General features: G+C 36.1%; 1 protein-coding gene across 1 annotated transcript in view; it reads left to right on the top strand.

Annotated features, from left to right (window-relative positions):
• Positions 1 to 13023, top strand: part of LOC112569307 (soluble scavenger receptor cysteine-rich domain-containing protein SSC5D-like) — a 155680-nt gene that overhangs the window by 131598 nt on the left and 11059 nt on the right. Inside the window, exons 2-3 of the mRNA XM_025247070.1 lie at positions 11267 to 11290; positions 12104 to 12127. Coding sequence (XP_025102855.1) covers positions 11267 to 11290; positions 12104 to 12127 — 48 coding nt within the window. The remainder of the gene's footprint in view (positions 1 to 11266; positions 11291 to 12103; positions 12128 to 13023) is intronic.

The raw sequence follows: 13023 nt of genomic DNA, 5'->3' as shown, positions 1-13023 counted from the left end.
CCTTGTATCTTGCTTGACATGTTTATATTGATTGAAGACAAAATTGTCCATTCAGTGTTAATTAACTACGATTTATTGATTTAACTTTGAAGCACGAACACATTTCCTGTTTTAGTGGCGAAACAAATAGGTTGGTTTATGAATGAAGTAGAAACATTATATCTACCCAGATTCGTAAAGGTAAACTGAGGAAAAATGTTTGTCGCCCAGTTTAAGAGTGTGTTGTAAAACTACTGGAAATTATGATTTTTAAACTGTATACTAATATGTGCTTTTGCCTACTTTTTCCTTAAAACTTGTCAATAGTCATTCTTACTTTCAGTGATTTCTTTATTTTACACTTTCAAACAAAAGACATTTTTTGAAAATAAAAGAGGACAAAAAATGTAATAAAATAAAAAAAAAGCAGTCAACATCGGACTAAAGGGTTTTAATAACGAGACAAATTATTGTTATTTTAGAAGTAATTTTACAATTTAACATTTCGACAGATCAGGAACGACTGCGCCTTACAGGAACAAGTCGCACTAGACAGGACATGGGGCGTGTGGAGATACAATTAGCTGATGAGTGGTATTCATTCTGTGTCGATAACGACAGAGTAGCCAAATTGGTTTGCCGCTTACTCAATCTACCCTGGTGAGTTTTCTGTTATCTTTGATGATGACAGACAATGTTAGATTTGACAATAACTGTAAGAAAGGTAATGTGACAAAGTTATTTTTGAAATAAAATATTTAAGAAACAAGAGCACGTCCGGGCAGTTTTATTGAAGTGTTTATTTGTTCTGTTACATTTAGGAAAGAAGCAGTGCAGTTATGGGATTCACCTGGAGCAATGGAAAGACCAGAACTTCATAGCCGATTAGTTTGCCCTAGTGAAGCTGTCAGCATACTCAACTGTTTCCAAGTTCCTGTCAGCACGTCAGATTGCTTCGGGGCCTTTTGCAGCAACTGTAAGACTCCTTGATATCCGTTTTAATTGTTAATGTTATTAGTTTGTATAAAACAGCTTCAAAATACTCTTTATGGTCGTTGGATGAACATGGATGATCCCGACGAGAGATAAGGACTGTCTAGAGCGGTTGTTAGCCACTCGTGCTAGGAGCTTGACTCTTGCAACTACGGTTTTCTTTTGCTTTATAAGTGACTGCATTCTTTACAAGGCCATTTTTGAGATGTCTCGAAACTACTGAAAGCTTGTTATCTCTTTCAATACCACACATTACCTGCTTTGCCGTTGCCTGTGTTCATAAGTTTGCCCTTGTCAGTGCTTGTCTTCATTGCATATGCCGTTAAACTCTGTCTCAAATTTTTGTTTTTGTTTTGTTTTGCTGGACATCCTCTTTATACAATCAGTCTTGACCTAATTTTTTTTACCAATGGAAGTGATGGTCGCGCAGGGTTTCATGCCAAATGTTCTACAGAAAGAGACGGACGCCTACTGTAGCGAAAAAAAGCAAACAAAAAAACACTAAAGAACCAAACTGTTCTAATAGTCAAAATTTTGCATATGGGCTTCAGCTAAATACAAGATCATCTGTCAATTCTTTTTCGAAATTGATTGCAGTGCGTAACTCACAATTTTTTTCAACAGATCCTTCTCTACTAATCCATCCAGGTGGAATGATGTATCCTTTCATTGAAGGAACGAATGTAACACTCAAGTGTGGGTACAGACATTGGACTCTATACAATGTCACGTGGCCAGAAAATGCCGGAGGTGTATCTAATGGAAGTGAGCTGATGATAGACAATGTGACCAGGACACACAATGGGAGCCTTGTGAAGTGCGAGGCGATGTCCAATGCAGAAAATCTTCAATCAACACGTTTAACGAGCGACACTCTGGAGTTGCAGGTTTACTGTGAGTTGAAAAACAATGGCGCGCCATCTCCTCATGTATACTTCTTTCTTTTATATTTGTAAGTCATGTCCTACACAAACAGTCTTCAATCAACCCCTTTATCTAGCAACATTGTGGAGTTGCAGGTTTACTGTCTGATTTACCGGTGAGAAATATTTTGTGAAGGTAAATCAGTTTTCGACAAATTTAACACTCGTGTTTCACAATAATATTAGCAAGTAATTAAAATAAAAATATATCCGGTAAAAGTTTCAAAGCTGTTTAAATTGTTTGATGTTTTTTTTTTTTCGAGAAAATTAGAAAAGTTACTGATTTCCTATAAAACTCTTCCTTCTCTCTATTTGTTTATACAGATTGACAAACAGCTAAAGTCAGATATATATTTCAGGTTTAAACATTTCTTTGTTTTATAGTCGTAAAACAAAATGCAAGAGTCGATAAATATAGTCCACTCTCTCTAAAGGGGACACATGTTTGTACAAATATAGTTCTTCCGTATATAGCTAAATCAAGTGCTTACTATGTGATTTTACAGACCAGCCATCTATACTGATAACCTCTGACCTGACCACGTGCAGACCTCAGCCCCCTGTGAACGTGAGTGTTGTGACTCACAATACCAGTGTCACTATTGTGTGTGAGGCTGACAGCAACCCACCTCCTGCTAACATCACCTGGTCCGGGCCTGTCAGCAGTGGGACTCAAGAGTTACATCTCACACCAGCAAACTCTTCTACACACCAAGGTCTCTACACCTGTAGTGTCTTCACTCAGTCACGTGATGAGGATGAACGACTGCCTCTATTCTCATCTTACACATTTACCGTGATTATCCAAGGTAGGCAATTCAGGTTATCACTAATACAATTTTCTTTTTATATTTGTGTGTGCAATAATCTTTTAATATACATGAAGTTAAATTAAAAAAATTTTACTATACCTATTTTTACGATGTGTATTAACAGTAAAACAACTAAATATGTTTGACTTTTTATCAGACCGACCAGGTGTGCTGAGCTTCCAGCTGAATGGTGTAGACAACAAAAGTGTGACTGTCTCTGAGAACTCCATGGTCAAAATGTCTTGTCTGGCAAGTGGAAGGCCTAATATAGTAATAATGAAAGAACTAAACAAAGAGAAGCTTCAGATACAGTCGCAAGAAGATATCATGTCTATCAAAGGAGAAAAAAGTGATTTGAACCATTCGATCTCGAACGTCGCGTGTCAGCAGTCAGGTGACTACAGGTGTGAGGTAAACAACGAGCTGGGAAATGACAGTCAGACTGTCAGACTGCTAGTCCAATGTAAGTATTAGACTCTAAGTACAATTATTCAAATGTATTAAAAAACTGCATGCTTTAAAAAAATACTTAAATTCTCAGGATCTTTTTTCTAAAATATAGCATGACATATAGAAAGTGTGTGTGTGTGTGTGTCTAAGGAAGCGTTTTCAGAAACGATTTTTTAAGAAATGAATTTAAAAACATGTGTAATAAAGTGACATGTATACAAGTTGATAGTGTTTTGCTGGCAGGTGCTCCGAAAACAGAGACTCAAGTTGCGCTTCCATCTGTAGACATCAGTAACTATAAAGGGAATATCAGTATTAAGATGACATCCTACCCCACTCCACATGTTACAAGCGTGACTTACAAACCAGTCGATGGCAAAGACAGGTCCAGCACCTCGTTACTAAACAACAAACTACACGTGACTTGTACGTCATTGCCTGTTGCCCCAGCCTTGGTGACCTGTGATCTCAGTGTGGCTAACGTCACCCAGGCTGATAAAGGCCTTTACACGATGGTCTTCAGCAACAGTCTTGGCAACACTTCTTTCAATTTCTTACTTACGTTTAAAGGTGTGTGGATTTGGCAATTAAACTATATCATGATGTCACATTAATCGTAAAAAAACACAACACTCTTTTGATTTTATACCCTTTGCATGTTTGTGAAATTGTTGAACAGACGGTTTCCATATGATGCACAAACCTCAATATATCAAACTGTTACGTCTTCCATTTCGTGTCAAACCGTTATAACGGGCATGTCACGTGCCTTACAAATTTTGTACGTGTAATTTTTCTTCGGACGGACCTGGCATGGAAGTCAGTGCTAAATCAACTTTTTGTAAGTGATTTTTCATTACATATAAATATACTATAACAATATTTTATATATTTTATACATATAGTAAACATTTTTACCATAGACAGTTTGTCCATATTAATGTATGTAGGTTGCAGTGTTAATAATTTAAATTTTAACAAGATACTAGATGATAAAAAAGTGTATATTTCACATAAATGATTTTATACATGAGAATCTGCTTCTCAATTTTCAGGTTGTAAACACAAAACAAAAATCTCAGCTGTTCTGCCGTTGGGTCTTCTTTACGAATGTTTCAGTGGAAACCATCAAGAGAAACCAGCCAGACTTTTTTTTTCTCACCTCTTATAGAGTATAGAGTACAATAGATAAAAGCAAATGACATTTGTGTTTAAAAAATGGTTGCATAAGATGTGGATGATGCAATTATTTTATTGTTTGCAGGTGATTTACAAAAAACCCAAACAAACTTCAAATCGACAAGTGATTCAGCGCAGATGTCACAGGCTCTTGATGTTTGTGGGTGCAGAGGGTCGGCTATGCACGTACGTGCGCGTGATTTCATGAGTGAAATGCCAGTATAATCTGTCTTTAATCTTTTTCTTCTCAACTTGTGTTGCAGGGTTAAATATTGAGAGTAACTTCCTTGACTTCGATATCACCCTAAACATCACCGGATCACCCCGGATCACATGGAGATTAATGGACTCATTAGTGACACAGGAAACTCCATCTTAATGAAGCCATGGACAATGCACTGTGGAAAACTGACTTTAAGAAAATTGTAAGAACAGAGACATCAGCTTGTTTTATACACGTTGCAAGCATCTTTCAGTTTGCATTTTCTTTTTCATAAACTGAAGATCGCTAGTATAAAATGTCGTTCAAAATACTGTATAATGTGACAGAGATGACTCTAGTTGTGAGTAGCTGTGTATTGACATCACCTTTTTGTAACACACAAAATATTTTTTAAGAGAGCATATGTTAATTTTTAATGTCAGTGTCAACATGTTTCAACAAAAATCACAGAATAAATGAATGTGTGTGTGATATTTTGCATTCGTGTTTATTCTTATGTAAGCATACAAAAATCAGCTGGTTTAGTTTATAAAGTCTTACTCCTGACACTGTTCAAACACACACACACACGATCACTTGGAACTGACTTTAAAGTTCGATCATGCCTAATTACATTAGAATCTCTTTTGTTATCAGAATTAACCAGACAAATTCATGCATCACCACCCACCGAACAAATAACACCAGACTATATAAATAAGAGAATAATGAAAAGCGCAAATGACACAGACATAAAAACAACTGATTGTTGGCAATCTTTTATTAGCTTATGTCATGTACTATAGTAAGCAAATTGTAAGAAATAAAAATATTCATCAAAGTATCTTGGAAGTGTGTAGAGCCAGACCAGACAGTTTAGAGACCGTTGCAGTCAGCTTTGACGCTTGTTTGCTGATTCTCATCAGTTCTGTGTAGAATACAAGCAACATCAAAACAAGTTAAACTTTCATACACTCAACGTAGACTTTAGATTCCCACTTGTCATACACCAACTTTAATTGCTAGCTTAAGTCTGACACAAGCCGATACAAACGGCTTTGATATGGGCCTTGAACCCTCATATATACTTCCTTGGAATTCTCCGATCTTAGTTTCTACATTAGTCGCTGTGACATGTTGCACGGTCATGTTTTAAGAGCCTGCAAACATTGAAACAAAAAAAAAACTTATGATTTTTATAGACACATAAACATTATCTAAATATAAAAACAGAAACATACCGACGCGGTAGGATAAAAAATTATATTCATTCTTGTTTCAAAAAAAGAACAAAAAAACTAACCTAAAATTCTAAAGATTTCAAGTAAATTATACTAATTAAAATTTCTTAATAACTTAACTTGTTAATGTCGCTATTTAAAGGATAGTATTGTCCCCTTTTGAATATTTTTACTTAATACATTCCCCTGAGTACTGCCTACTTTTAAAGTAAGTCACTGTAAGTAGCGAAAATTTGTTCACCAAAAGTTATTCACGTGAATTTCAGACTTTGGACACAAGCGCGTACACACCCACCGACAGGCCAGCACAGTACGGACACACAACACGGACTACAACGCAATCGCCGACACGCGACACACATTAGTTTTGCCTATTAGCTCGTTCCGTATATGCAACAGGTTAATATTATTTCAAACTATAAATAAATTGTAGTCTCCATGCTATAGCGATGTTTAAGAAGAACAAAGTATTTGACCAACAATTTGCACGTTGAAAGTTTCAGTTACTTGTAGGGTCATTATTGCAGGTTCATTAGGATGCTAATTTATCTCTTGGAAAGGATATGAAGAACACAATATCTTAAATGTACGCATATGTGTGCATTAAAAAAATAATAATGTAATATCTATCATAAATTAATTATAAAATGAAGACACTTTAGTGGCACATGTATAAATAAACTTAAAGTTACAGGAAAACAAGTGTTCTTGCAAATCAGCCACGTCACACCCAAGAAAAAAGTGGTTTTCCTGTTATATAAGAAGAGAGAAGAATACTGGCAAAAAAAAAAATAAATAAAAATAAAAAAAATGAAAGCGGTTGTGGTTGTTCACTGTTAAATTGACAAGAACATAGTAGTGTCATTAATTTTACCTTGCATGGGTCACGCTGACCCATGTATTTGCCTAATACTTACAGGAAGGATTCTTTTCTTGTTAGGGCTTATCTTCCGGAATTTTACGAACTTTACGTTTACATTTAGAGTACTCCGGCCTTGGAGACAATTTATACTGAACTACAAGCTCGCTTTGAGCCAAGACAGCGCTGAGAAAGACCTAAGACCGAGGAAGTAAAACATTGTATTAATCATCACAAACCACGCTCACTGATGGGCTGACATTTATAACCCTTCATCCAGCCACAGGGTTACGTGCGGCCATTAAACCTCTACATATTTATTAGAGTCAAATATGCTTTCAAACCATAAACAAGATCTTTCTCCTCGTTAGAACAATGCTTAAGAAGGACAAAGTATGTGTGTGCATTTGTCTAAATAGAAAAACAGATTACTTTTTTTCATCTCCAGGTTTCAACATTCAGTCACTTGTAAGGGCAGTGCAGGCTAATCAGAGTAGCCATTATCTCTTGCACTTTATATCAAGAATACTTTTCCACAAGTACTTCGATGTACGCATGTATGTGTGTTAACACAACTATTATCATAAAATAATCAGAAAAAAAGAGATATCGGAAACACAAATATAGATATATAGATATATAAACATATTTTATGTTAAAAATTCATGCTTATTAGGCAAATAAGTCATGCCACAGGCGGAGGCGAAAAAAGACATGCTTTTTCCTTTGGATTATTGAAGAAAATATAAAAAAATAGAAACAATAAATCTTAGTGTTCGGGTTCATTTGATGCAGCGGCATTTAGTAGTGTATTTACAGACGCGTGCAGGCTTGACTGAATCCGTAGTCTTTGTGTGTGTTTACAAATCAATATGCTAGCACGCATGCACAAACAATTTTTTTTACAAAGGCACACGCTTTATTCTGTGATCGCCTTAATGCGAGCGTGCAAATAACATAGAACAGCCTTCATCAGTAAAATTTACAAAAATTAAACACTTTAAGATTGCAAGTACCTACTTTTGTCCTTGCTGCGACTTTGATTGGGTCACGTTGACCGATGTACATGCATCCTGTTGACAGCAAAGATTATCTCTTTGTGATGGCAAATATTGCGGATTATTTTCGAGCATTGAATTTGATTCTCTCGTTTCCTGTATCATAGAAACGATTAAGTTTAGACACAAGTGGGGTTGGCAGAAACTAAAGCTTGTCCTGTTTCGATAGCTGTTAGCGGTAGCAGTTTTAAAAATGTTAGTAAATCATAAATATTATAACATCTATTATCGTTTTATCTGATCCATCGGTCATTTTGTCTGTCCTTCGGTTTGTGCGTGCGTGGTGTGAACCTATTTAACGTGCAATTTACTAAGCACTTGACGAAAGTTTCATATCACCTTGTTAAGCTTTCTTCCGCTATTCAATTTATCTTTCACTTTGTCGTTTTAAACTAAGTGCAGATATATGTGTGTGTGTGCATAAGTACAACCAAACCATTGAGTAAAAGAAAAAAAAGGAGGGAACGCTTTTCTCCACTGCAAGTCTCTTATTAAAAATTACTTCCACGCCTGAAAAGCCTGGCAGAACCGTTAAGAACCTTGACCTCTTGTCTCTGCATAACGGAAATCCTGCGTTCACATTAAATTTAGCACTTGTGTACTACGAACATTCTTATGGTGAGGAGAGGAGTTATTCTTCAAAAGAAAAAAACAACACTTTAATAACACTAAAGAGATACTACGGCATCTAGACTGTAGCTAAATATTGAAAAGAAAAAAAAAGTTATTTAATTAAAATCCTAAAAAAATAAAAAAAAAAAAAATCCTAAAAAGTACAGTTAAAATGAAAGTCACTAAAAATTAAAAAAACTAAACGCTCGGCTGAGCAAAAAGAAACCTGTTGAAATATGTTGATTACCAAGCGGGACACAGAATGAATAGAACGTCCTGGCGTTTCTGGTTTACCTGTTGCTTTGTAGGTAGGAGCGAGACAGAGAAGGTGTAGTAGACAGTAGTTAGTCCAAGTGACGACCTGTTCATCCAGTAGTCAGTAGTAAGTCAGAGTCACCATATGTCCATCATGCATTTGCTAGGTAGCCATTGGAGTAGCTAGGTAAGAAAAATAATATATAGTATGATTTATCATTCATGAGAGACGATTCTCTGAGAAATTAACATTTCGCACTTGACTTTCAAAGATGAAGGTTGCAGAGGGGGCAGGATAGGGAGACTGATATCGGATCCTCAGCGAAGCTTGAAATCATGGCTACTGAAGCAAACCATTTCTCAGAAGTGTGCAGACCCGATGCACAACATAGGTTTAAGCGTTTCATCGCACAACCAACGGCTTGGTCGCAAACAGCAGGGTTAGAGACTGGGGATAAGTGTTGTCCTCTCACTAGGCGTTGCTAAGGTCCAGTTCCAGCCTAAAGGTGGCAAGAGAGACACGTGGTGCCACAAACGTCTTAGTGCGCGTGTGCGGCAGCTACGATCAGCGAGGGATTTTAACGGATTCCATTCCTCAAGAAACATCGGAGGGTCCTCCACATCCGGAGAGACGGTCCTGTCTTTAGATAAAGATTGAGTGTGTGTGTGGAATGGGTGCAATGTGTTCCGTGTGGTAATTGATGTAATTAAACCGTAACTCGAGTTGCAGAGATTAGATATAGAGAATATCAAATTGGAGCCTTTTTTGTATTTTCTTTTTTAAAAATTCTCCAGAGAATTATAGGTTTTGTATCAAACTATATTGCTTTGAGTTATATATTAGTGACTTACGCAGGGGCTCGGAAGCAACTTGTATTATCTTTGCTAGCAATTTAGTGTGTTTTGCATTCAACGTAAATGTCGGCGTGGATGGCGAAGGCATCAAAATTGAAATTAGCCCGGTCCTGTGTTGTAAAAGCCTGTATGTTATTGCAACCTATGCTGTCTCCTGTAAAATAACCACGGAGATATATAAACACACCTTTACATTCTGTCAGATTGACACTTAAAGAGTTAAAAAGAAAATTGCCTTTTCAAAAAGTACATATAAAATGTTTATCACTCGTTCATTTATAAAGAAAATTGGTGTTTGTACAGTTGCTAGAGTTAGCAGAGAAAACACCAACTTAACCTTATCCCCCTGATTTGTGATTCTGTGTTACGAGTAATCATTCACTGGCAGAGTCACACAGCAAATACAAAGAACAGATTTCTATACGTGTCTACAAGTCCCGATGGATAACTATGGTAGGATATACCAATATTTTTTTTAAAATTGTAATTCAAGTATCTCCTTGATATTGCAAGCCAAAAGTAAGCAACTGCCCAGTGGAGATGTTATTGAGGTCTGTGACTGCTGGACCATGTAGACTGTTATGTATGTAAGCCTGACAGAGATTATGCACCCGTTCTTGATTTCAATACTTACCAGCAGGACACGGAAGAGTGAATAATTTTTCTTCTTCCTCCCCAAGCATGGTAAGGCTATCCATTTTTTAAAAGGGATTGTGATGTTATTATTATTCAAGATAGCTTGGTTTACGATTGCTTTGAGGATGCTAAGTGCGAGTGTCGTCCAATAGTGGCGCTTGTGTGTGTGTGTGATTGAGTGCAAAATTAAGTAAGAGAGCAAAAAATAATCTCGGGAATTCTTAGTACGACGTCAGTGTTAAAGCAGCGCTTGGTAGACAGGCTGAGTTTATAAATGATGAACTACAGTCGGGTGGGACCCTTCGAGAGACGAATCATCGGGATAACACAGCTGTCAGTTGAAGATGCTTATCTAGTCACAAGCGTAAGCTGTGAACTCGGAACGTGGAAAGAATGAGAAAACTCCCCCCCCACCACCACCACCACCACCAAAATAAACAAACAAACATGCGCAGTATCAGAGCAGTGCTAATGCTAATTGCTAATGCTAATGCTATGTGCGTATGTGAGAGAGGTTGCCGGATTTAAGGCATATGAACACCATTGTAGCATTGAAAGTACGGTACATCACATACAATTTTTCTCGTCTTTGTAATCTTACAACCAGAGAAATAATTTTAATAATAAAATAGAGGAAGAATGAAGAGCTTCCCGTCTTAATTTTAGACATATTATCGTCACTGTACTAAAAGGCTTGACCCTGAAACATGGCTGCGCCAAGGCACTACACAATCTTATTATAGCAATTCTGGTTCAAACCAGCTTCTCTTTTGCACACGGCACACTCGCCCACAAAACTTTCTGTCGTCTGCTGGGCTTTGAATAGTGTAGCTGTTACTGCACACGCGCATTCAGCACCATGGTGTTTCTGGTACTGGTTGCTTGCCTTTTGCTCAATCCTGTCCACGGAGGATGTAAGTACACTCATAGCTTTACTACATTTTTATTGTAGTTTTCGTCTAGCATTTTATTTAGACTAGAAAACTAAATTGTTTTAGCGGTAGGAACTTATATGCGTTTAATTCTAGTATAATCCCTTGTAAATCAAGTAGATTTTATAATAAAGTATTTGGAAAGAATATTTCTTTACATCCTTATTTCTGAAAGACTAGAGCTGTATGCAAGACAGGGTAGTTGTAGATTATGCTGTCACATTGATTAAAATTAAAACGTCTTTAACAAATAGCTACCTAATTATCTTTCTGGTTTCAGTTTTTGATGATATATTACCTGAAAGTAAGTTGTATTTTTTATTTGTATGCTCTTTTCTATTAATCAGATTATTTTGTACTTGATGCTTTATGTTACATCAGAAGGGTTTAACACAAATCCATTAAAAATATTATAAAGTAAACCATTGTACAAAAGATGCACACTGCAATTAAGATGTAAAATCTACAATACTCAAAGAGTACATGGATGCCGATCAGTTATAATTTAACACACTCTAAATGCAGTTTTAGCGACAAATAAAACATTTCAGTTTTCGTCATTGCGAATATGAACTGATTTTTTTTTTTAGTAGAATAATTAATAGTTCAGCAGGGCTTCTGCTTACGCAAAAATTGCGTACAGTACGCATTAAAAGCTCGGAGGACCCCTTCAATTTTCGTCAATGGGGTCCCATTCAAATTTGGGCGAAGAATAGGGACCCCTTAAAAATCTGAAGAAGGGGTCCCTGGGAGCCCAAAGAATTTAGCCTTAGCAGAAGCCCTGAGTTCATTATTATAAAAAAGAGAAGTTCCATACCAAGTGAAAAAGACGTTAGACATTCACCGAAGAGGAAATTACAGAAGTTGTAGGGACTGCTGCCATGCTGTCATTGCTTATTTATGACAGCTTGCTAAACCCGTCTTTGGTATTATGAGACTCATCATTTTCGTAGTCATTTCGACAGAATGAAAAAAAATCAGAGCCTAAGAGTTAATGCCAGCTACTTATCTACAGTTATTTGATAGCGAAATGTAGAGTTATTTACATGTAAAGACAAAAGATAGTTCTATTAATTACCATTGATATAGGCTTCAGCTAAAAATTTTTTTGTTTCAGTCGAAAAAAGTAAAACCTTTCAAGGTAAGTAAATTTCCTAGTTCGACATCAGTAGATTTATACACTAGCTTGGGGCCTATAAAAACAAAAAAAGATTTTAACTCCATGACAAAGATAGTGCGACTGTGTGTTTTTTGTCGTAAAATTTTTAAAGTACCTGTTAGAATATTTATTGATTTGAGTTAATCACATATTTCAGTCTAAACTAGATTATATTATTTATTTGATTCCTGTGCTAGCCAGACAAGATTTACAAATATGAATGGACTTTAACACATATATATATATATTGTATGTAGAATAATAAATGTGTGATTTACACAGCACTTTCCGGAAAACAGAGAAAAAAGTTATTTAAAAAGTGCCAAAAATATTTGCACCTGAAAAACTTTAAAAACAACTGTCAAAAACATTCAATTAGATAATAACAAATATTTTCTCATTTTTGTATCGACACAACCATAATGTCAGCAGTCCTACTCCAGCAGACAGAAAGAAAGAACAAAATATCTTTAGTGACACAAATATTGCGTAAAACACTTAATGAAGTAAAGCATAACTGTCGTAATGTTTATGACAATATGCCATTACATTTTAAAGTATTTGCTGTACACATGAAAATTTAGTTCAAGAAGTCATTATCAAGTCTACTAGCCCTTGCTGTGTTGTTCCCAAAAGAAACTTATCTTCAGGTAGTAAACGACTGTCCGTTGATCTTGACTCCACAGTACAGTCACAGGGGCCAGCATACATTAATTTTTAATTCCTGCTTGTCGTCGGGTCTGTATCGCAGCATCAATTTTATTTCTGCTCTTTTGACTATGGATGGTCAGTTCAAAATATGTGCAATAGAATAATAATAAGAATAAAATACCTTTCAACAATTAATCATACTACAACAATACATTTTGCATTAAACG

This window comes from Pomacea canaliculata, linkage group LG7 (assembly GCF_003073045.1).
Source record: "Pomacea canaliculata isolate SZHN2017 linkage group LG7, ASM307304v1, whole genome shotgun sequence".
NCBI lineage: Eukaryota > Metazoa > Mollusca > Gastropoda > Architaenioglossa > Ampullariidae > Pomacea > Pomacea canaliculata.
The sequence above is the reverse complement of the archived record's forward strand: the minus strand, read 5'-3'. Positions and strand labels throughout refer to the sequence as shown.